Raw genomic sequence first — 25,003 nt, 5'->3', positions numbered from 1 at the left:
ATCCAGTTTAACCAGTCTGATAGCCTTCTAAGATGGAATGACTGGGTGGGTAGATGAGGGGAGAGCAGTGGACGTTGTGTACCTTGACTTGAGCAAGGCTTTTGACACTGTCTCCCATAACATCCTCCAAGATAAGCTCAGGAAGTGTGGGTTAGACGAGTGGACAGTGAGGTGGATTGAGAAGTGACTGAAAGGCAGAGCTCAGAGGATCGTCATCAGTGGCGTGCAGGCCAGCTGGAGGCCTGTGGCTAGTGGCGTCCCCCAGGACTCAGTCCTGGGTCCCATCCTGTTCAACTTCTTCATCAATGACCTGGATGAGGGGACAGAGTGCCTCCTCAGCAAGTTTGCTGATGATCCCAAGGTGGGAGGAGTGGCTGACACACCTGAGGGCTGTGCTGCCATTTAGAGAGACCTGGACAGGCTGGAGAGCTGGGCAGAGAGGAACCTCATGAGGTTCAACAAGGGCAAAGGCAGGGTCCTGCACCTAGGGAGAAATAACCCTACACACCAGTATAAGGTGGGGGCTGACCTTTTGGGGAGTAGCTCTGCAGAGAAGGACTTGGGAGTGCTGGTGGATGACAAGCTGACCATGAGCCAGCAACATGCCCTTGTAGCCAAGAAGGCCAATGGTCTCCTGGGGTGCATTAGGAAGAGTGTTGCCAGCAGGTCGAGGGAGGTGATCCTGCCCCTCTACTCAGCCCTGGGGAGGCCTCATCTCGAGTCCTGTGTCCAGTTCTGGGCTCCCCACTGCAAGAGAGAGATGGAGCTGTGGGAGAGAGTCCAGCGTAGGGCTACAAAGGTGATCAGAGGGCTGGAGCACCTGCCCTATGAGGAACAGCTGCGAGAGCTGGGCCTGTTCAGCCTGGGTGAGAGAAGACTGAGGGGTGGATCTGATCGATGTGTATAAGTACCTGAAGGGAGGGTGTCAAGGGGACGGGGACAAACTCTTTTCAGTTGTCCCATGTGAGAGGACAAGAGGCAACGGGCAGAAACTGAAGCACAGGAAGTTCCGCCTGACCGTGAGGGGGAATTTCTTCCCTGTGAGAGTGACGGAGCCCTGGCACAGGTTGCCCAGAGAGGCTGTGGAGTCTCCTTCTCTGGAAATCTTCAAGGCCCGCCTGGATGCAACCCTGTCTACCATGCTCTAGGTGACCCTGCTTGAGCAGGGAGATTGGACTAGATGATCTCCAGAGGTCCCTTCCAACCTTACCGATTCAGTGATTCTATGAGTCTGTGATACTGGCAGGCTTCCATAGGCACAAGGACTTTAAAAATGCAATCTTTTGTAAAATCTAGAACTTATAAATATTGTTAAAAGAATTCTCACACACCTTGAGGTACGTAAAAAATAATTTCCCTATTGCATTAACGTGAAAAGCTGAGTTGAGAATTTTGGTCTATACTTCCAAGACTTTTAAAGGAACTTTTCTGATACGGTCCAGATTTAACCTTCAGGAGAAGATGGACAAAAAGTATGATGGCAAAGTTTTAGGGAAAGGACATGAAGTCTATGTTAGATTCTGTCAGCTGAAAAAAGGAATTATGAAAGAAAAACTGAAAGAACTGAGTAGAAAGCCACTAGCACACTAACAGAGCGTAACATAGCATGGAAGAACTGATTGCAGAAGCTGGAGGGAAGGAACATCTGTAGGGCTGGAACCCTGTGGTTGTTATTACCCACAAAGGCTTGGGAGTGTCCTGCTGAATCACCTCCAATACCATTTGGGGAAGCTGATAAGTGACTATTGTTAGTTTTCACCTAAAACAGAGAAGCCTGATAATTAAACAGGGGGTGTGTATGCCACCACAGACTTGCCTGGCATGCTTCATGTTGAGATGGTATATTTACAGTTCTGTAATCTTTATCATAAGTAACTTTAAAGACTGTTTTTAAATGCTAAATAGTACTCTGACTTCTTATCATTTTTATGTGCAGGTAACAGAGCTTATTCAATAGTTAGTTTTCCTTTATACATAGAGGGACTCTTCTCCTCCCACTTTCTTCATACCATCTATGAACTCCAGAGGGTATCCTGCCATACATCATTTCAAGTGGGTGCTCAGCCTAAACACATCTGAGAGCTGTCAGATTTGTCTTTGGAAGTTAGAACACGTGCTGTATGAACTCTGTTGTTCTCCATGCTTTTTGGATACTTCTGGACAACTTCATTAAACAATATTAAAAATATTCCTGACCACTACACACTTCTCGTCTCCATTGCACTGTATTTTCGTTTAAGAGTTTTCTACATAAATGTGAGGGTAGATAAACTCTTGAAAACTGGGCTCTGCCTGGCTGCTTTCATTGTCTCTTTCCATAAACATACAGGAGAATCAGATATGTCTCATGAAGAACTGCAGACTCTGAAAGACAAAGCAACAGGAAAGGAAGTTTTCTCAAAGAAATGCGTAAGCTCCCATGACAAAGTAATTGTTTTCTTAGAACTGCTCTGTTTCGATAAAGGAATTAGGACAATACGCTCATTTATCAGGCAAACTGTAACGGAGCAGTTAGCCATGTTGTCACCCTCCTCTTTTTTAGACTTCAGTGACACTAGAAAACATACTTTCTTATTACTGTTGTATAAACAGAGGGTCAATTCAGTATCATATAAAACCAATTTGCTGTAAACTGAATGCTTTGTAAAAGTTTTTTAATCAGTGTTTCTTATACCAAAGCATAAGAAAGAGGTGAAGGATTCATCCCATTTCCTTTCTAGTTGTTGTGGGATGGAAAGAACAGCACTGTTTTTAGTAGTCCAGCCTTTGCACTCCTCCACTTACCCAGTCTGTCTCTATTCAGAGAAGTCTGAGCTGTTCCCCGACTCGCCATAGATTCTCTCTCAGGTCTGTTGCAGGTAAGTTGAGGATGTGGTTTATTTTTAATGCTTACCTGCTTTTATATATGGGTTAAGATCTTCAGCATTCATTTAATTAGTAGGAGGACTTCAAAAAAAGTGTTCAATGACAGCTGGGCAGGGAAAAGATAATGGGCAGGGACACCATGAGCTTTCCTTTTCTGAGGAATAGAAAGGAGTACAAACATTACTGGATCAAGGTTCCCAGCTTAAATCATTATTTATAATTAACCTGTTCAGGTAGGTGTACCAAAGAGCACTGATAAACCTGGCTTTTAATTAGCTTTTTGATTAAGGTTATATACCAGGACTTCAGACAGGAGGAGATAGAAGAAAGTAAGAGAAAACAAAAAAGTGACATGAGACATTTTGGGAAATATAAATGATAATGGCAGAGAATTAGGAGAGACCTGATGTACAACCATAAATTCTGGGAGAGGGGGAAAAAATCCCAGAGAATAAGTTGACAGGGGAGGAGACAGATCAGAGGAGGCTTAATAAAGGAGTGACTGCAGAGATGATAGGGTGGAAAGTGGAACAAATATATGGAGGAGGGAGGAGAGTCTGAAAACAACTTTAGTAAGGAAACTGGAGTAAAAGGAAGCACATGCAGAAAGGAAGGCAGAAGGGAAGCCTGGCAACAAGCTGAAGGCTGCAGCTGCAAAAGCCACACAGGACACAATCAACAGGACTCCAAGCAGACCAGAGGTAGAACAACAGCATTTATACAAATGGATAGGTCAGAAAATATCCAGATGAATAGAAATTTCTGGAATATTTTCCTTCCTTTCCTTTCCCCTGTCTTTTCATTTTCTGACTAGCTTTAGAAATGGGGAGACTTCAAACAAAGCAAGGTAAAGAGGCTTGTGACATTGGATGTCTTCTGAGCTAGAACATATGGGAAGTAGCTTTATAGCTCCTAACACACTGACTCGCCTTGGGGTTCTCTTAATCCCCTCTGGAACAGCTTCTATCTTGGTAGACAGGCTGTTCACCATTCATATTTGCTGTCTGGGAGGACTTGCCCTAACTTGCTGTTTAAATACAAAATTAATAAGTTGCTTAACAGTTCATCACTGCTATTATAAAAAGATTTAGCAAGGACCCAAAAAGACAAGCAAAAAGAAGAAACAGCACTATCATTTGACTTAAATTGTCTCTTAGCCAACAAAATTCTGAACCAAAGCTTGTGGCAATCATTAGAAAGAGTCCTATGAATCTGAACAGCTGTAAATACAGCTGTGATCCTTCATTCTCATCTGCTTCTGTGCTTTATATAAATAAGTATAAGAAGCCCAAATCCAAAGACTTAGTATGAAACTTCTTACCTAGCTTCCAGGGTGTTGCAAGTATTAGCTAGGATTAGATGATGTTTGCAAAGAGCTTTTGTAAAGAGCAAAGTCATTAAATCTTGTTGCCCTGAACTGGCAGCAGAGACCTGATTCCTTGCCTCTGAGTGCTGGGTAGAAGCAGTGGGTAGAGACCAGAGACTGGTGTTGAAAGAATTTCTCAGAGCTGATCTTTCTTTGGCTCAGGAGTCTTAAAATTCCTTATTACTTAAGACAGCTTAGCCACCAAGGATTTTAAAAAGTCTCTACAACTTGGTTTTTTTTTGCTTTGTGGCTGGTGAAAGATCAACGGACTCAAAGAGAATTGGGCAACCTGGGTTGCTATAGGGTTGCTACAGCAACTTGATTTCTCTGTGAATAAGAAGCTAACTTAGCAGACTCTTCTGCAACTCTCCAGTTGCTGGTGGCAAGAGTGCTGAGAGCAGTTCTTCCTCCGTACAGGTATGTGACCCTGCTCCTGCACTAAATGCAGTTTCTCAGCACACAGCTGGACACTTCATTAGCTCCATGTGAGGATACTATTGCATTATATTGCTAGGAATATGTCCTTACTCTTAGAATTAATGAAAGAAAAGGCAGATGCCATTGAGCCTCTATTTCTTGTCTGTTTTTAACTCTAAGAACTCTTTTACTAAAATTTAGGAAGAGCAAATATACTGCTAATCAAATTATTTCACTTGCATGTTAATATACAGCTAACATGTCCTGTACATTATAATAAAAGATTAATATATTCACATTTTAAACTACTTGTAACATAAATATATATAATCATTTGTGAATAATTATATATAAAAGTCTATAATATAGAGGGTCATAGAAATATGAAAATAAATATGTGTAAGAGAAATATCAAGTGTATAGATGCTTATACAATGTATATGCTATAGATGCATGTTATACTTATGAAATTTTGAAAATGTTGAATTAATTATCAAAATATAGTAAAAGCATGCATATATGTGCATTTTTTGTGTAGGTTTAAAATTATAATTCATACCAACTAAAGATACTGATGAAAAATATGTAAAATTCCTTTTCATATAGAGGTCCTGAGTTCAACAGAATAAATACAGTATAGTCATGTCAATTCTATTACCTTGTGTTATTTTACTTATCTGATTAACAACTGATATAAACACTATGAATCCCACAGTGATATTTTTTAGCTTGGTAAAAATATCCTATTTGTATAAAAGGTGTAGAATGCAGTTGCTTAGTTTGAGAGCCGTTTTTCTGCCCTCAAGTGATACTTCAGAAGCCTTTTTTATGGGTGCAGCCAGGAAAATGGTCAGCAACATAGGCTTTTTCAGTTAAATTATTATATTTTGCAGCGCGTTGATGTGTAACTGGTAGTTATGTGCATATTTCTGTAATATGATTTCATCTGCAATAAGAAGCCACATCTTAGAATGAGAAAATTACAAAATCTGAGAAGTTCAGGATCTATACTAGCCGCCTGTTTCATTTACTGCTGTGCATGGAAATCACCAATAGGACTTTTTCTACTGATCTGTTCTTTGTAGTTGTTATTGTTTCTTAATATACAATAATTGTACACATATTTTCTTACTCTCTAGGACTTCAGCTGCTGCCAAAATATCTCTTCAAGCAAGGGCGACTTTATATATTTAGACTTTTCTTTCTATGATCTGAGTTTTATATTTTGGCTGTAAAAACTAAGTAACTTTTCAATGAGAAAAAAAAATAAAATATAAAATTTCCTTTTTCATCATGCTTACAAGAACAGCCCATTAGTACTTAGAATGAAGTAGAGAAAAAATATTCTTCCTATAATAAAATGGATTAAGTTTTTATATAATACAGGAGGTTAAATTAAACCTAGCTTGGCAAATCCATAGAGAAAGGTTACGAAAGATGAAAAACTCCATGGTAGTCTGAGCACAATTGTTGACAGTCTGAGTATGGCTTCCTCTCTCAGGTCGGTAGGCAAAACCCACACTGCACCTCTGCTGCCAGCTGGAGGGGAAAGTCTGGTTTTCTGACTCTGTCTCCATTAGCTCTGTGCTGTGGTGTCATATGCTCAAGATTCCTCCTCAAGAGGGAACGCTTAATGAGGAACTGCTTTGGCCTGTACTAATTCTCCAGATGATTTTCTATGTTGTCTTCTCATTTAGTAGAAAATGTACGTCTCCCTGGCAGAGTCCTGGATATCCTGACACTACCCAAATGACTGTCATTCTCAGAGTGGGGCAGGAGGCTTGCCCCAGGACATGGGATTGGTTAGGTAAAACTTTCCTTTCCTGCTGACCTGATGACAAACAGGTTTTTCTGGCAGTAGGCTCATGTTTAGGCTTTAATACCTGCTGTTTTGAGTCTGAGCTGAAGTCCTGGGCAAGGTCTGCATGTTGCTCAGGCCAAGAATGTCTCTCCAGATCTGGAACACATCTACTAAATACAGTTTCTCAGCATGTGGCTGGACATTGTATTAGCTCCAGGTGAGAGAAGAAGAGGATGTCAATTATTTGCTCTCCATCTCTTGAGAAGTCACCAGAAAGTTGACCAGTTCTAAAGCTCTCTTCTTTATTCATTTGAAAAATCACTTAAAGTATGTTGTCACTTATTACACAGACAAAACCATGGTATAGCTGGCAGGCAGAAGCTAACATAAGGAGTACCCAGTCATTCATCAAAGCCACTGCCACTGTCTGTTTAGGATGATTCATTAAGGAGACTATTACTCCACTAGCTATTGCATCAGTGAAGGAGTTTCTAATCACTCCATTATTCTCTGACTTCTGAGCTAAGGAGCAGAGTTTTGAAAGAAGTGGAATATATCCAACTGGGGACAAGATTTATTAAATTTCTCTTGACTTTCATAAGGCATTTGCTTTCAAAATTTTTCTCTTCTACCAGTGCAGCTTCCTCTCTATACCCTCCTTAGTTTTCAGTTAAAAATGTCTCTAGAATTAGCATCCTGATCCAGTTCTTTAGGCAATAGATTTTTATAGCTCTGTGCTCCTTCGGACACATTCAGAGGACTGAATTGTTATATCACAGTTTCTGTACTGGACTCAATCCTATGAAGTTCCTTTGTCTCTATATTCTGAAAGACTCTCGACCTATAGCCGTGGTACCTGAAGAGTCCAAGTCTGCTCTGTTCCTTCCTCTTACATGTTTTCTTCACCTGATTCACCTGCTAAAATCACTTGAAAATAAATTTTAAAAGCAATTTGGGAGACTGAGAAAAGCAGCAGTGTATGCATGCCATTGGCAGTGAAGAAGAGCTCAAAATCAAATTTTGTAGGGAAAGAAATGAATGGAAACAGCTGCTGGATCTTCCATCAGCCATTTTGCCTACAAAGGACCAACTAAAGTTTATGGACAAACTTATCACTGGCAGGAGCCAAGTACATCACACTGTTTCCACTGTACTGCTGCCAAGCTAGCTTAAGCCAATGGTATTTTAGGATGTTTTCCATATAAGCAGGAACACACATCGAGAATCACAAGGGACAGCACCTTAGCTCCTCACACTTCACAGAACTGGGAGAACTACAGTTAGGAGTCCTTAGTGGGTAGTGAAGGAGCTGCACCTTACATGGTGAGTAATCTGATGAAAGCAAAGTATCTCACACTGGTTTGGAATGAGTCTTCCAGGTTATTGTGGTGAGGGATCGGGTATTACATGCATGTTTGTGAGGATTTTTCTTCAGATAGCTGAAGACTGGTTCATGTTAGTGTTTGAAGTGTACCACTGGGAAGCTATGAGGTCCGATCATCTGCAGCAATAGTCTGTGATGTAATGGGGCAAAGAATGATACAACACCTCTGCAACCTTTGTCCAAGCTCTCCATTAAAGTCAGGTGGTATATACTTTGAATTTTTCTCTTTATATTTGCCAATTGCTTCATAATTTGTTTGCATTTGGTGGAACCTTGTAGAGTAGTTGTGATATTGATACGCTGATGAGGGGACGAGCTGACTGCTCTGGAGACTTTGAAAGGAATTCTACTAGTATTAGCCAGTTAAAAGATTGATGTCTAACTTAAGCAAGTTATTTAGGTCCTTTTTAATTAAGGGAGAGACATCAATACCTCCAAAGGATATGATAAATCATTTCCTAAAGTAAACATTTAAGGTAGATGGGATGAATCCCTGGAAATTCTTACATCTCTCCACTGAGAGGAGAGGAAACCAATTTAGCTTTGGCCAGATGCCTACTTTTTACCTGGATAAAGTTATTTGCAACAAATATTCTTTAACCAAGAAAACAGTCATTGCTATGAAACTTTCTCTTTGTTTTCAGTTAGCTTCTTAGAGATGAGATATTGCAATCAAAAACATCTGGAATATCTTTGTACTTCCTTCTTTTAAAGTGAAGTGACTATGCCTGTTATATAACTCTGTTCTCTCTTCTGGCTTATGGTAAATGAAGTGGTATATATAAATTGGTATAAAATACCAATCACAGTAAGAGTGAGACAAAGAGGGTGAACATTTCACTTAGAAATAATTGTTATTAATTCTGTATAAATATTATTTTTATTATTTTGGTATTATATAATAAAATGCTTTGTAGGCAGTATCTAAAGGTAGGCAATATTTACTCTGGAGAAGACTCCTACATAATAGAGGTGAAATAAATTGTTGAGGCTGGTGTGAGTGGAAAGTTTACGTGCTACTTTTTGTGCATTTTGTGATGGGGAGATGCACAGAAGGTTTCCATCCCCATAGGAAATCAAGCTATCATTCATGAATACAAAAATTCACTCCCTGTAAAGGAACACGTCATAGTATGTCAATAAACACAGAGGCGAAGAACTCTTATCCAGCTGGTGGCATATTGCACATTTTCTCCTTAGGTGATTCAACCTCCTTATTCTCTACCTCTGTAAAACTAAGTGCACATGAAAGTGTTGAGTTATTTGGAGACAAGGAACCACTTGTTCTTATTCTTCTTTCTTGTGAATGTTTTAAATCTTTCACTACTGAGCAAAATATAACCCTTCTTGTGGGACATAATCACTATGAAGAAGCCAAAGAGGACCATGGTAGCAAGACAGTTTTGGGAATGGAGTGCAGAAGCCACATTATATGGTGCTGATAGGAGAAGCAAGATAGAAATTAATGTGTGCCTTTTCTCACCATAGAAAGGAGATAAACATAATCCTCCACACTTTATTTTAAAACAGGAAGAGTACTTGAAAGGTTATAGAAAGTCACTTTTTGAATATTAATCATTACATCATCTGTCTCAACACTTGACAGTTTCTCTAATGACTAAAAGGTTTTTGTTTTTCTTGTTTTTAATGTCCCCTGAAAATTTCATAGTGAAAATGTGTAAATAGAAGTTTTCTGGAGTGTTCTAATCTGCTGATTCAGCTCAGCCACATCTGACAAAAGGATTAATGTTAAGATCTGTTTTTATGTTTCATAATAGGCAGATGAAGAAGGACCTTACAACTGCCATGACTGTGCTATAACATGGTAATACTAATTCATGTCTTATGTATGTCAAAGAATTTTCAGGAGAGAAAGTTGATGCGGGCATCTCTTAAAATGCAAATAATAACAAACCATAACCATATCTTATTTCCTCTGAGGGAAGGGATCTTAACTTAAAAAAAATTGGGGTGGAGGAGCACTAAGGAATCTCTTGGCATACGTAAAGACAATACTACTCATCATTAACTCCCTCTGTTTTGAGAAAGTATCTCTAAGAGAGCAGTTTTCAAAAGGTCTCAGTAAAATGCCTGGGCAATACTCATAAGAAAAACCAGGAATCACAATAATTTTGTCAGAATTCTCCTCCAGCAGTTTCTTTATTTCAGGAAGCAATCCAAGCTTCACTGTGTCTGCTGTAATGACTTGCCATTTACATTTTAGGGTTTCATCAAAAAAAGAAAAAAACGATAGTAAACCTTCCCTCTCCCTTTTGCATATTAAATTCCACACACTGCAGATGGAGAAAGAAAGCATGCTAGAAAAGATTTTCACAGGCAGGTATGAATAAGTGGAATTACTTCATTTTAGAAGAGACAAGTCAGTAGTGAAGTTGTTGAGGTTTGAGAGGAAAGCTGGAGGATTCCTAACAAAATGTTCCTCATGAGAGCATCGTACAAAGAGATGTCTGATGGAAATAATTAATGACAATACTCATAAGATTAGTACATGGAAATCATAGTATGGAGGACTTCTTCCTTCAACAGTTAAACTTCACTCTTTAATCAGAGTCCTCTGTATGTATTTATTGCATTTTTCAAGTATATGAAACGGAAGCTAACTCTCCCTGGCAGCAAGGCTTATACAAGGACTGTCCTACAGGTTGCTTTCAAAGGACTGGGTCACTTTCACTCTTCCTTTCACTATTAGAAGACAAAACATCAACTTCATTAATCTTTTTCCATCATGGATTTATTTAGTGGAAGTAGATTAAGAGAATGTAGCTTCTTCCATAGCATTTTAACTTTCAAATAGGACAATGTCAAAAACAGAACATTAAATAATCTGTCAAAACACGTTGCAAGTAATTAGCATGGAGATCACAATCTACATCCAATCTTGTATCATGAAAGTCTAGACTGAAGAAACTTCTAGGAATGTTTTTGTCTCTTTTACACAAATCACTTATAAATCATTTCCTTTTGGTGTTGCTAGAATATGTGCTCAAACAAACCATTAATGTGATTCACAGGGAGGCGAGGATGTATCTTAAAAATATTTCGGCAAAAATTCACTCAACTAATCATTGTTCATTATTAATAAATGCAGTGCTGAGGTGACACTCTGGTCTACATAAGTGTCAGTGTAAAACTAATTGATCTTTAGCTACATTGAGAGAAAAAACACACGGAACTAAGTTCATTGAACTTACAGTAAATGAGGAAGAGCACTTCATGAGGAAATGGTGTAATCCAACTTGTGGAAAAAAAAATCTTTTACAAAATATTCTGACATTTCCTGATTTTTATTACTTGAAAACACACTATCATGAGGATTAAAGTCCAAAAGTGTTTCTCCTGTGTTTTGACAATATCTGCAATGCTAAGGCTTTATTTGTATAGCAAGGCGTGCTACGTGTCAAAGAGTATTTTAAAACGTCCCCTATTTTAGAGGAGCTGTTAGGAACTGCTAGTCAGAGCTTGCCAATCTGAGCAGCTTTAAAGCAAATGGGTATTAGAGAAGAAGTGGAACCAAAGGAACCAAAGCAGCGCGTTACCCTTTTGTCTCCTTGACCTTTGGCTCACTTGGATCCAAACCTGACAAAGATTGCAGCTGCTAAGTGTATTACCACGAGACGCAGGTTGTGGCTTTTAGTCAGACTGTAAAAATAGACCCCCCTTGGCCTCAGGCACCAACGCAACTTAACTTTTTCTTCTGATGAAAAGGTAAACAGGGAACTGACGTCTCTTGGAATATATAAGTGCCTCCCTCAGAGCGCAGAGGATAAGTGCTCGGTGGGGAGATTTAGCCGCTTCTGTTTTCGTAACTTGATGCAAGTCATGTGTTAAGTACTCGTACACTGAGCTGAAAAGTCAGTTGCCCTTATTCAAGGTGAGTCATATGATACAACATTTAAAATGAGAGGGTTTTCCTCCAAAATACTTCTAAATTCCATTGGTGGGAAAATCTTAAAAGTATCTATTTGTCATATAAAATCAAATGGCCGGTTTTTGCAAAGCTCCGTTTGCAAAACACAGTTAACTTGTGTATGTATTAGTGAAATGCTTCTTTACTGTGTTAGTAATGGCATTCTAGGCGCACTATTGCTGGCTCTCCCAGTTGCACTCTGTCTCTTGAGATTTAATGTTCTTGAAACTACATTTCCAGGAAGCGTGTGAATTTGTAAGAAAGGCATCTTTTTAAAGTGAGAGCCTTTAGTGTTGCAGGTAAAAAGCTTGAAAGTATAATTCCGAAGTACATCAAAGATTAGAAAAAAGAAGACCTTCTTCACTGAAAATGTATCTCTTAATAATTTTGTGATTTTTAATACCACCTTCTAACCTTGTAGAAGCCGGCATTATGTTTTAACAAACACTATATTTTGTGGTTGAAATTCCAATGGGAATTTTCAAAATTAATTTTAATTTTAACTATACACACTGCTTATTCTTCATTTAGTTTTCTCTCATTTGAGACAGCAAACCAGATTCTCTGTAGAATTAAAATGACAAAAAGTGTTTAAAAATGATTATTAGAGATGGAGAAATCATAAGGAAAATGCAGATACTATCTTTTTTTTTTTTTTTTTTTTTGTAAGGACTTGATTTAAATTGACATGTACAAAAATGTTAGTTAATTAGGGAAGAAACAGTTTAATAATATTTTGCATCTTTCCTCCTATTCTGTTGCTTATAAACTGCATTTATGTCTTTTCAGAGATTTGAACGGACTGTTAAGATTCTAACAAGTACTTAAAAAAAAGTACATACTCAACAATCTAGATTGGGATGAATATTATTATTAATACTGTGGACAAGTCTAAATTTAAATGATGTCAGTCTCATATATTATATTTTATTTTACTATACTACATACTATTCTTTCCAGTGTAAACAATTATTGCTTGAATGTGAATTTCCTGGCAACTACACTCTTACTGGTAATTAATATTTTATTCTTCACATATACTTCAGATAAGTATATCTTATTGACTTCTATATACAGTCTAGTATGATCTTGTGAGACAGTGCTTTTCATTGCTGTTGTGTAACGGATAATTTGAATTGCATAAACTGAGATATGTCTAGACTGTTATTGCATTGTGTTTGGTGGGAGAAGGGTGAATATTCTACAATTTGCAAAAGATTGGAATAGGCATGAGTTATTAGCAACAAGTTTGTTTCTCACTGTTTATTGCTAGTGATCATGAGGGACATCTAATCTGCCTAACACAAAAATCCATTGGATCAGCTTGTAGAAACTTGAATGGAAATATATTTCATTGGAATGTGTATGCATATTGAATTTGAAAGCTTCAGTACATAAGAGAAGAAATATAGTCTGACAATGCTTAAAAGCCCTCTTTAAACAATCATGGAAAAAATAATTTCCTTTTTCCATTTTGAAATGTGTATTTCTATGTTTTTTAAAAAATCTTTAAGTATAGATAGATTTTTCTGTTTATGTCTAAATTTGCAAAAGGCCACACTGGGGAAAAACAACTCAAAAACTGTAATTCTCAGAATTTCCTTTGATTGAGAAGTTCTACCCCTCCTTAGTTTTGCTCCAATGTGTTAATAGCAGTCAGATTTTAAAATCCTCTGGTCATTTTTAGAATGAGTTGCACAGCACTATTGCACCTATTATGCTTTTGTCAAACTAAATATATTGATCTGAACACGTCTACAAGGATATGAGTCCCAGAGACTGCCACTTAAAAACTCATCAGATCTAATTTGAATTTTTAAGTGTGATTTGAAATTTTGTCATTAGCCATGTTATGTATTCATCCAATACATTAAAGAGCCTTTAATTACTTAGAATTTTTATCATTTAGCTAAGTAATTTTTCAATTTTCTTTTTTAAAAGAGAAATAAGATGCATGAGAAGTTGAGAAAATGCACTTTTTTTCTTCCCCTTAATGCTACCTCTTTGCTCGGTTTCTATTGCTGTGAAGGTACACGGTAACAGATCTGGTCAAGGAGAGAGTAACTAAATAAGCCACAGGTTCAGATGAAGTTCAATTCCTCAAGAGGAGAAGCCAAGTTTACGGCTGTGGAGAGGCTCTTCTCTGTCTAAAGAGCCTCTTCTCAGTCCAGCACTGGCCAATCATACTGTTTTGCCAAGGCTGGAAACCAGGAGGCAGCAACCTGGTTTCCAGTAACCTCTTCAAGATTTCCCTCATCAAAAATAGTTATTGGTCAGTGAGAAAAGGTTAGGCAGGGTGTTCTCATAGAAAAAGCTTGAGAAACTGTAGGCCAGTCCTCCCAACAGAGATGAGCATTAAAACAGCTGGGCAGGAGTTTTGGTTATAATAAAGTCAAGAAAGAGATTCTGGGCAAAACTTTTAGCTAAATCTGGTTTCTTTTTTGGACTCTCATATGCGCAAGTAAAAGGATCAAAGTGCAGTTTTGATTTAAGAACCACACAAAATCACCTTGTGGCAGGTAGATGGACTGGATGACCTTTACGGGGAATATGCTTTCTATGAGTGCAAAGAGAAGTAGTATTTTAGTCATTTTACTATTTAGTCATTGCTGCAAGTTTCTGAAGAGAAATGATTAGTATACCAAGAAGACTCAAATGTACAGAAATAGGCATTGTTAATATCAAGGGACTTGTAAACTGCTGCCAGTCCAAGATGAGGCAAAAGGTGGTTTTCCAGTGCAGACAAAAGAAGCAGTCTGAGCTCAAATATTGATATGATATAATTTTTGTGAATTTGAGTAGCACAAGAGCACTTAGCCTGCTGACCATAGCACCTTATATGTGTCCATATGTGTGTCTGCTTTTTTTTCTTTTTTTTTTCCAAAAAAGGTCTTCATAACTGCAAATGACATTTACAAAAATAAAACAGATGGCTATTCCTACATCTATTTCACTATCCAGTTTTAAATCCAAGAACTCTTTTTGGTCTTCAAATCTCACCAACAAACTGGGAATTCATGTTGAGCTGTTCTTTACTACAGCTACCTGTTTTCCTTAGCTTTCTGTGTTTGGCCTTGAAAGCTTAATTAACTCTACAACTAATGCCTGCTTTGAAAGTGGTTCAGAGATGATCACAATATGTTAATGAACAGAAATTATTAAGAATAAAAAGGACTATGGACAATGACATGTAGAACAGAAAACAACTGACTTCTCTTGGTTGGATGTCTGGAGCAAATAAGAAATTTCTGTAGGCATGATGAATTCTGAGCAAGCATAAATTAAAAATTAGCCTACTCTTTGCCTCAGTTGCCTGAAACCAGTAACAAATAGATCAAAATATCACTTGGACTGTATGTCTCATCATATCTGTCAGCACTGGTATCATTCTGATGCTCTTGATATCATCTTTTAATAGGACCTAAATCTTAAGATATGTTAGCCCATATTACTGATCTTAAGATATGCTAGCCCATGTTACTAGCAATTGTTGTAGTCCAGTGAATGATTGCCAATTTATTTTTTTCTGTCCCAAAATACAAGGTGTTATATCTTCAGAAAGTCAGAATCTAGACCTGCTTTAAGTAGTCCGCCTTTCTCTGAACCAATCAGATTGATGAAATTAGGTGGTGGGATGGGTGGCAGGGAACAACTCAGTTCCTACAAATAAAATCCAGTCATGCCTTTGTCACAAGTTTCTGAAACATTTTATTTCTTCAGTAGTAGACTGTAGGCTGACAAATATCCTCTCCTAGATGCAGCAAAGCAGAAGTGCAGGCTTCTCCTAGTTCCCCCAGTAGAGACAGCTCTTCTCACCAAGTTGCTGATGGTGGAGTTTCCGGGAGAAGTCCCTTGCTGCTATCACACACAGAAACAGCCAGGGCAATCCAGACTAACACCATAAACTGCTGATTTTGCCTGAAGTGGGAGCCACTGGCATTGCAGCCTGTGATAAAAGCTGAGGACTGTTACATCCTGCTTTGGCACAAAAATATTTTGAAGAAGGTATTTGCCTCCGGAAGAGTGTTAATTGAATTGGGTCAGTTTGCCCTAATGCAATGGAGCCAGAAACAAAGAGCACGCACGCACGCACACACACACACACATACACACGCACGCACACATACACACGTACACGCACACACACAGAGCAAGTGACTACCATGCCAAATGTCCATACAGCCTTTTTGTTTTTTTCCTTTTTTTTCCTCCCCCCTCCCCACACTTTTGGCACTGTCTTTCTAATAAATAGGTCTAGTTTTGACGTGTTATCTTCTTATCTGCTTCACCTTATGTACTTGGTACTTTGAGCTTTGGAATGTGATTTTTGTTCACTCTCTCCTTATATTAGCAGCTTCTCTCAGGAAGACTGGTTGGTGTACTGGGATCCAGAAGTGAGGAAAAACTTTGAAGGCTTACAGCGAGGATATTTGTACACTGTCTGTCTGCATCCTGACAAAGGAGAGGAATGGGCTGTAACAGGAACTGTGGGCTCCTCACTGGGGCCATCATTGGTGCAGTGCTGGCTATCTTTGGAGGAATCCTGATACCAGTTGGAGATAACATTATAAGCAAAGCAATAAAAAAGGTACAAGTTATTTCTATTTTCATTCCAATGATTTGTGGTTACTGAATTACTGAATAATCATTATTTCTGAATATTTTGCTAAGTTTCTGGTTCTCCCTCTAATTATTTTTCTTTGAATCCCCAATCTTTGAAATTTACACAGTCCCAAAGTAGTCCTGGCTTTTGTTCCCTGTGAATCAGGCTGCAGCAAAACATTTTTTAAAACCAGTTATGTTATTATATGTACTTGCCTGCTCTCTTTCCTGCTTCACATGAGGAGAAGCCATAATATTGTTTTAAAGTTTAGTTTTCATTAATGTAATTTGAAAGTGATCATTTTTAATTTTAATTACTATTATGATCGTTATTAGTGTATTTTTGCCATGATGATCTGGAGAAGTAGGGTCTCCTTGCAGCCACCTCCCCTATAATTAAAATCTAGAAATCTTAAGGCTTTTGACTGATGATTAGTCCTCCTAATGAGCTATTGTCAAGCTGAAGACCTGGGAAAGCCTTTCTAGCAGAGTTTTTCTAGCAGAAAGTCTTTCTAGCAGACTACCCTTAACTCATGAGCTGTTAAAGCAAGCTGAGGACCTGGATATATGAACTGTCAGGAAACATTAAACTATCTGTTGAAGCCCTGCCTAGATTTTAGTATCACTTTGAAAAGAATTGAAACAAATGATTTCTACATAATATTTTTATTTTGACAAAGTAGCAAATCCAGTGAAATAGTTACTCCATGGGAATGTTCCAGTTCTTAGCATGCTTGGTATTTTTCATACAATTTTCATATTCAGATAAAACCAAAAATAATTAAATGAAGTACAAGAACGCCTCACTAGACAGTAAGTGTCACCCAACTTCACACAGTTTACAAAGAGATAGAGTGTCTATTTCTGCAAATAATTGCAGGAAATTGAAGGTTTTTTTTTCTAAAAGCGCATAATACAAAAGATGTGGATCTGCTTATATTAAGTATTTATTTTGATTTAATCTGGAGTGTTCTTTTATGTTTTCAGAATTTTCAAAGCAAATAATATATATTGGCAATGTTATATGTTCATCTGTTTACTTATAATAATGAATCTGTTGCAAGCATACTTTGCAAATAACTACATATTGAATTATACCTATAGGCTTTTTAAGTAGTAAAGTTTTAGGTAGACTAATTTTTTCCTCTACCTCTCCACAATTTTCTTCATTGTAATCATGTTTCAGATGCTTATATGAACTTCAAGGCAGCTTTTTTGACATATATATAAAAGAGAATTTATAAGAATATTCATATGAATCATGCAAGAGTAAATTTGTAGAGGCTTTGTTTATTTACCAATATACTTTTTTCCTAACTACAAGTGGATTATTTCTTTTCTATTTACCATACTGATTATTCAGTGAGACCATGAGACTGGGGCAATTCCTTTTCAGAAAAGATATGCAAAGGAGCATCAGCTGAAATATTTGATCAGTTCAGCTGATACACAAGAAGGACTTAAACCAACTAATTCTGATTTACCTGTGTTGATCAAAGGGCTAGTAAGAAAAATATGTATTTGTCATTCATGGAGGTTATATTTAAGATAAATATGTAGCTGATTGTGGAGAAAATGTCTAATGAATAGAGAAAATACTTTTTTTTTGGTGAAACTTTTCCCCCTTTGTAAATGTCCTTTTTTAAAAAGAAATGTTTGATAGAAGTAGACAAGTTTCAATGAAAATCTTTTTCAGAGTTTTCCAAGAATAGAGACTCTCAGAAAGACAGAAAACCTAATAATTAAGATGTTCCCTCAGATATGGCCCATTCACATTCACATTTCCATTTTGACTGATATGGGGCAAAGCCTGAACTTGGGTCCTCATGAACGATTTATCATTTTTCACACACCACATACACGTTTTCTCATGATAAAATTCCAGGGGTCTCTGTTTCACTTATCATCAGGATGAAAATAAAAGCTTTTTTATGAAAGAGAAAAACTGTTAAAGATACCACTTTTGCAAGCAAAAGATACCCCTAGCTGTTCCTCTGCCTAACCTATCCCAAAGTAAATTCCTGTTTGCAGAAGCTAAAAACAGTGCAGTAAGATTATACTTCTAGAGGCAATTAATTTTATTATAAAATGTTTTTACTGAATCAGAGAAACAAGTGTTGAAAACTTTTTTCCTAGCTATGTAGATTTAGGACACTTCATGCTATTATGAGTCAAATTATCATAAGTTAATTTGTTACAAATATTTATTCAAATCATATAATCATTAGTTTATTCTCGAGGAAGTTCCATTGAGTTTACTGATATTTCCCAATAAATAGGGACAGGTTTAGGTTCAAAAACAATACCGTCAATAGTTTTTGCAGTTTGTGCAACTGCACACTGCCTGTGCTCAAGCACACATCCCTTCGGTAGGCCAAACCCCAGAGCCCCATTTAATCTTTATTGCAGTCATTGAGAGATTAGCCTGGATAAATAGTGCACAACATATCTTCCTGCAAGGCTGCTTGTTGTTTTTGCACAAAGAGAAAGCATCTGCAAAGCATATGCAAACTTCGAGGTGTTCCTAGAAATTTGACCCAAGAGTCTGTTGTCTCCTAGCAGACAGGTATTGTTTTCCACCCTTCTTTTAAACAAAGTCCATGTAACACATAATACCAAAATGTCACCTGTTCATATGTTCCAGTTCATTAACATACACCTGTATTTCAACACAGAACTCACTGCTATGTTTTCTAATCTGAGATTGCTATACCTATGTCTCAGACCTTACCTGGTTAAGCTGTTTCCACTCCTGCCTCTAGAGGAGGATTTTAAAGAATTTAAGCATTATATATTTTTGAATCTTTTTAGAGACTGTTTATAGAATCTACCACGTACAGAGCACACTCAAAATGACACCACTAGCAGCAGTATCTTTTCCCCTTAAAAGGTGCTTTCCATCTCAGTGCTAAAGAACAAAACCCGTAGTTTCCCCAGGCAGTGCAGTTATCAGGAGGGCAGAGCTCTCATTCTGTGAAGGACTTAGTGGTTTAGAAAATTGTCAGTGTTGCAGTTAGAATGAAGCCTGAAAAATTTCATGCTTTCATGTACGTTTTAATTGACATTTCTATACCTTTCTTTTATATACTATCATGTCTATTATCATGCAGCAATAAAAAGTTAAGAGGAAAAGTCAGTTCAAAATAGAAAATTGGAAAGTTTTCATCTGAAATGGTTGAAGGAAGATGTTTTGGCATGACTCTATTACTATTTTTTGCCTTTCCTTCCCTAAACACAATGTTATTATCTCAGCAAATAATCCCATTGTTACAAATATGATAGAACTGATTTTTTTCAGCTCATCTGTTTTTTTTTCCTAGTAAGTCAAATGTGTTGTTAGCTGATTCATTTGCCCAAAAAAGTTTTATCACCATTTCTATGAGAACTTTTGCTGTCTTAGAATGTGGATTCAGAAGGTCAACAGAAGCCACAAAATGTTACTCAATATATTAAATTCCTGATAAATTGGTATATTCCTGATATTCCCAGTATATTCCACAATACCTCAGCACTGCACTCTTTCTGTAGAGTCCTCAGGGTTAGTCTTTGCTATTTTTAACCATAAAGCTATCAATTTTATCTATTATTATATTCAGTCATCTATCTCTCTACATATTTGTTATCCCAATTCTTTCTCCTCAGCTACTTACTACAATAGAAATATTTCTAATTTACAATTATGTCTGTGAAAGGAAGATGCTATTTCCTTATCTAAACTAGTGAAGCTAAAGCGGCTACTACTGGCTCTTAGCAGAACATAAAAGATTTGATCATCCATATTTCAGCAATACTGATAATAAATTTAATTGGTTTCCATAATTTTTTTATGTTCAACGAGTGAAAAAGGACTAAAAGATTTGCTCCAACAACGCCTGAATAGGAAGGTTAATACACAGGAGAATCATCGTCACACTTCAAAAGTAATAAATGGCTATTCCTACTTTCAGCTGCAAAATGGAAGAACAAGATTACTTGCTTCCCTAGAACTCAACTAATTCAGTTTTACAGAATTGTAATGTTCTTAGACTTATGCCTGCAGTAGAGCACATATAATATATAAACTAGTAGCACTCTTCTTACTGCCTGAAATATTTGAGACACAACATATCTGAATTCGCAGAAAATGTCATCTTTTATCAATCTGACTAGATCCCCTGTCAAAACAGAAACTATCTATCTGTTGTATTTTGTATTTCTTCCTCAGAAATAATGATGACTGAATTTACTGTAAAGCATTGAGGTACAGCAAGCTTCTATTGCTGACTGCCTCAGCATTTCTTGAATTTATGTAACTTACCCATGAAAAGTGGGAAAAGTTTGGTTCAGAAACAAAAGTGGATGAAGTTCCCATTGGTTCACTCAGACTCTTGCACAGTTTGCTCATGAGATGAACTTGGTTGTATGGCAATGACATATTATATCGTTACTCTTGCTACTCATGTTCCTCTCCTTTAGCAAGCAGAACCAGGTCCTCGAGGAATCCCAGCTGGCACAAAGGCAGGGGGAGGCACATGGGTCAAGCAGCAGGGAGGCTGTGGAAGTTGACTTCTCCCTTTCGGCTGCCAAGCGGCTCGATCGGCTCGGCTGTCCTGTCAAAGCTCCACCTGCAAGTGGCTGTGGGGCCATTAGTGCAGTAAATGGTGGGCTGCAAATTCACATATTAACTCACTTTGACTGGCCTGGCCCACAGGGAATGCTTCTTACAGTGCAGAAAGTCATTCTTCTCTACTGGGATTTCCTAGTAGATTGCTGATGATACCAAGCTGGGAGGAGTGGCTGACACACCAGAGGGCTGTGCTGCCATTCAGAGAGACCTGGACAGGCTGGAGAGTTGGGCAGAGAGGAACCTCATGAGGTTCAACAAGGGCAAAGGCAGGGTCCTGCACCTAGGGAGAAATAACCCTTCGCACCAGTACAAGGTGGGGGCTGACCTTCTGGAGAGCAGCTCTGCAGAGAAGGACCTGGGGGTGCTGGTGGATGACAAGCTGACCATGAGCCACAATGTGCCCTTGTGGCCAAGAAGCCCAATGGTCTCCTGGGGTGCATTAGGAGGAGTGTTGCCAGCAGGCTGAGGGAGGTGATCCTGCCCCTCTGCTCAGCCCTGGGGAGGCCTCAGCTCGAGTCCTGTGTCCAGTTCTGGGCTCCCGAGTACGAGAGACATGGAGCTCCTGGAGAGAGTCTAGCGTAGGGCTACAAAGATGATCAGAGGGCTGGAGCATCTGCCCTATGAGGAACGGCTGCGAGAGCTGGGCCTCTTCAACCTGGGGAAGAGAGGCAATGTGCAGAATTTGAAGCACAGGAAGTTCCACCTGAATGTGAGGGAGAATTTCTTCCCTGTGAGAGTGACGGAGCACTGGAGCAGGTTGCCCAGAGAGGTTGTGGAGTTTCCTTCTCTGGAGATCTTCAAGGCCCGCCTGAATGCAGCCCTGTCTACCATGCTCTAGGTGACCCTGCTTGAGCAGGGAGGTTGGACTAGATGATCTCCAGAGGTCCCTTCCAACCTTAATGATTCTGTGATTCCCAGGGCATAATTCAGACATGGTAGCTATTCTTGAATGAAAAATAAAGGACAACTGCCCACCTGTTTGGGCACTGAGGACAATAAATTTGTTCTAGATTGATAAAGAAAATACACAGTACTGCACAGTGAGTGCACTGAACAAAATACTTGAAAAGGATCTTAGCCTACAGTGTAAGTTTATATGAAAAGTTGTCCTCATTGTAGTAATTCTTGCAGTCTTGCTCAGCTTTCCCTGCAGTAGCAAAAATAAGATGAGACACAAAGATTTACTGTTCTGACAAAATAGAACCACTTGCATGGGAAAAGCGGTGAGGAAGTATATCGCTTATGTTCTTCCAAGTCAGGTCAAGGTTGTGAGATATGATAACTGTAGAAGCATTTCTCAAAGTACTCAGAGGCAGATAGGACATTATTTCCTTGTCTCTGAAGGATGGGTCACTGAGGGAGGAGTTAGCATACAATTATGTGCTGTTATAATGGTTAGCATGCAGAAGTATGTGGGGGGATTTTGAACAGAGGAGAAAACTTCATTTTTTTAAAAAAAGCAAGTAACACAGCTTCTTTAAAACTTATATCTTTGTTCTCTCCTGTGCTTATACTTTGTCGATATCTAGAGAGGTTGGTGCTGTGTCCTCTTGGCCAGGAATCCTCCCCATACTGGTTAAGCAGAAAGAGGAGGTTAAATGATCACGTGCGAGTCCCTCCCTGAACCCTCAGGAACAGACTGATTCTGATCAAACTAAGTTGTGTATTTCTTTTATATCAACATGCATTTCTCAGATCCTTTGAGCACTTCTCTCTGAAAACTGAAAACAAATCCAAATCATGAAAGTGTGTGTCTTTTCACCTATAAATAAATTATGGAAATAGATGACAAAGGAGATGGCCTGCCCCACCTCCAGGAATGCCCTGCTGTCTGGATTGTAGCTGTGTCAGAGTCCTTGGCTTCCCAAGGTTTGCAAAACAAAGCCAAAAATAATTTTAGCTATAGTGGGGTTTCAGTGCAGACCTCAAGCTGATAACACATTTGCTGCTGCCAAATTTCCTTCCCCTGTCACACAAATGCACACAAAGACAGCAGATATGCAGAAAGCAAGCATTGTGTTTTACACCACCAGAGCATTTACAAATCCACCATACAAACAGGCTTAACTCAGATATACCCTGTCTGTGTGAAGGGTTCTCTAAAATACAGCATTCATTTCTAACTGCAGTGGTCCTTAATTAGTGGTATTCTTTTTTTCGATGGTCCTTGCTAAGCAAATCTAGTGGAATAAAATTATGGTAGAAAGAATATCTGGCAAATGGTAATTTAAAATGTCTTTGTTCTTCGGAACTCTCTGGAGGGACTCCAGCACTTTGTTTTCTGCTACTCTGTGGTCTTTGAGAATTAATTAATTAATATTGCACCATACTATTAAAAAGAATTTTATATTTTGGATTTAGGTAGCTTGGACTTTTCTTCTTGTAAAACTTTTCTAAATTTTTACTATCAAGGGGAAAGTCTGCATTATCCCAAAGCTCTGTGAAAGCCACAGAGAAAGAGGCCTGGTGCAGACCAGGCAGAGCAGGTATCCCCCCTGCAATATAAAAGCACATCTTCAAACTCCTTTCACTGTCCAAAGGATTCCACAATCCATAAACATCAAGTACTTGCTTAATCTGGAGTAGCTCTTGAGAGCCAGTTTTGTCCTTATTTCCATATTTTGGTGTCATTTCCTGGACCTTGGAAACATTCTTAATGGAAAATTAGATTTCATAGAAAAATTTCTTTTCACCTTTTGTGACAAGAATTTTCTAAAAAGAAATAGTCCTACAAGAACACTATTTCCCTTCTCTGTGTGCAAAAAGGCTAACTGCAAGATTAATGCTCAGAGATAACACTCCTTTTGTCTCCTGGGACATGAACAAATGTATGAAAAGGAGATTACAGATTTGAAAAACAGTTGGGTATAGTTCAATCATTTAAGGGTTTTCATTTTACAAATATTCGGTAGATTTGGCAAGTATTTGAGAACTAAGGCAATGCCCAGTCCTGTTAACAGGAAAGCCTGGCTACAGGCTGCAATTGTAATTATATCATATTTGTGGTTGCTTATTCCAGGGACTTATTTCTGTTTTCACTCTTCAGAAATGTCAAGCTGCATTCAAATGTTGGCCAAAAGTCTATACTTTATGCCTCATCTGATAAAATAACTTTTATTTCTGTTTTTTTGGAAACCTTCTACAGTCTTCTGGAAAGTAAATGCTTCCTGTCACTCATTTTTCTGTAGCTAACTGGCTTTTTTTCCTTGTAATTTTTGTCCTTGTAGGAAGCTGTCATTGCAAATGGTACTATTGCTTTTGAAAACTGGATTGTACCAGGAAGTTCAGTTTACAGGCAATTTTGGATCTTTCATGTGCAAAATCCATCGGAAGTATTAGACTATGGAGAACGTCCAAAACTTGAGCAAAGAGGACCTTACACATACAGGTAAGCAAAGCACCCTGAATATATGACATGTCATATCAGAAGTCTTGCTAAGGCCAGAGAAAGTTCTGGTGAATTAGAATTTGTTCTTGAAAGTTCAAAGTATTATCGTAGTTAAATTTGACAGAAATGCTGAAGATATTTGCAGTTACGCACAGCAATCATAAACAATTTCTGTACTGGGTCTTGCAATAGGAAAATGTATATAAAAATAGACAATTAAATGTGAAACTATTTGCTCCTGTGAAAAATGAATGTTTATTAAAAAGATATTTAGCATAAAAGCATACAAGCATGTGTATTTGTTCCTGATCAGTTTTTGCCAACCTTTTACACACAAAAAAAAAATCTGTCAGATACCCTAAAAACAAGACATCTTATCACTCACTAATTTGAATAATGTGTTTTGTTTCATTGATACTTTATGATATTTTTAATCTATAGGGGGTCGTTTTCCAAGTTTTTCTCTGGAAGAGATTCCATTTTCTGAATTTATTAGCTGACACCCAGATGGAACAGCCCGTCACTGTTCAGGAAAGCTTTAATTATTTGTTTAACTCTAAAGATGATTTCACCATAGGACTAGTTCATACATACTATATCACTAAGTTCAATGCCTGTCTGTCACTGGCACAATCATCACTTTCCT

At 38.1% G+C, this 25,003-nt stretch overlaps 1 protein-coding gene across 3 annotated transcripts in view; it reads left to right on the top strand.

Annotated features, from left to right (window-relative positions):
• The first annotated feature begins 4,631 nt into the window (after window positions 1–4,631).
• Window positions 4,632–25,003, top strand: part of CD36 (CD36 molecule (CD36 blood group)) — a 38,806-nt gene continuing 18,434 nt past the window's right edge. The window contains exons 1-3 of one of the 3 annotated variants that reach the window (XM_062581371.1): window positions 4,632–4,648; window positions 16,113–16,349; window positions 24,197–24,357. In XM_062581371.1, the coding sequence (XP_062437355.1) occupies window positions 16,230–16,349; window positions 24,197–24,357 (281 nt within the window). In that variant the 5' untranslated portion in view covers window positions 4,632–4,648; window positions 16,113–16,229. Of the gene's footprint in view, window positions 4,649–11,617; window positions 11,726–16,112; window positions 16,350–24,196; window positions 24,358–25,003 lie in introns of those variants that run through there. The other 2 variants (XM_062581364.1, XM_062581356.1) reach the window with 2 other exon arrangements.

Source organism: Rhea pennata, chromosome 1, assembly GCF_028389875.1.
Source record: "Rhea pennata isolate bPtePen1 chromosome 1, bPtePen1.pri, whole genome shotgun sequence".
NCBI lineage: Eukaryota > Metazoa > Chordata > Aves > Rheiformes > Rheidae > Rhea > Rhea pennata.
Note: the sequence above shows the minus strand (reverse complement) of the source record. Positions and strands in the feature narration are given on the sequence as shown.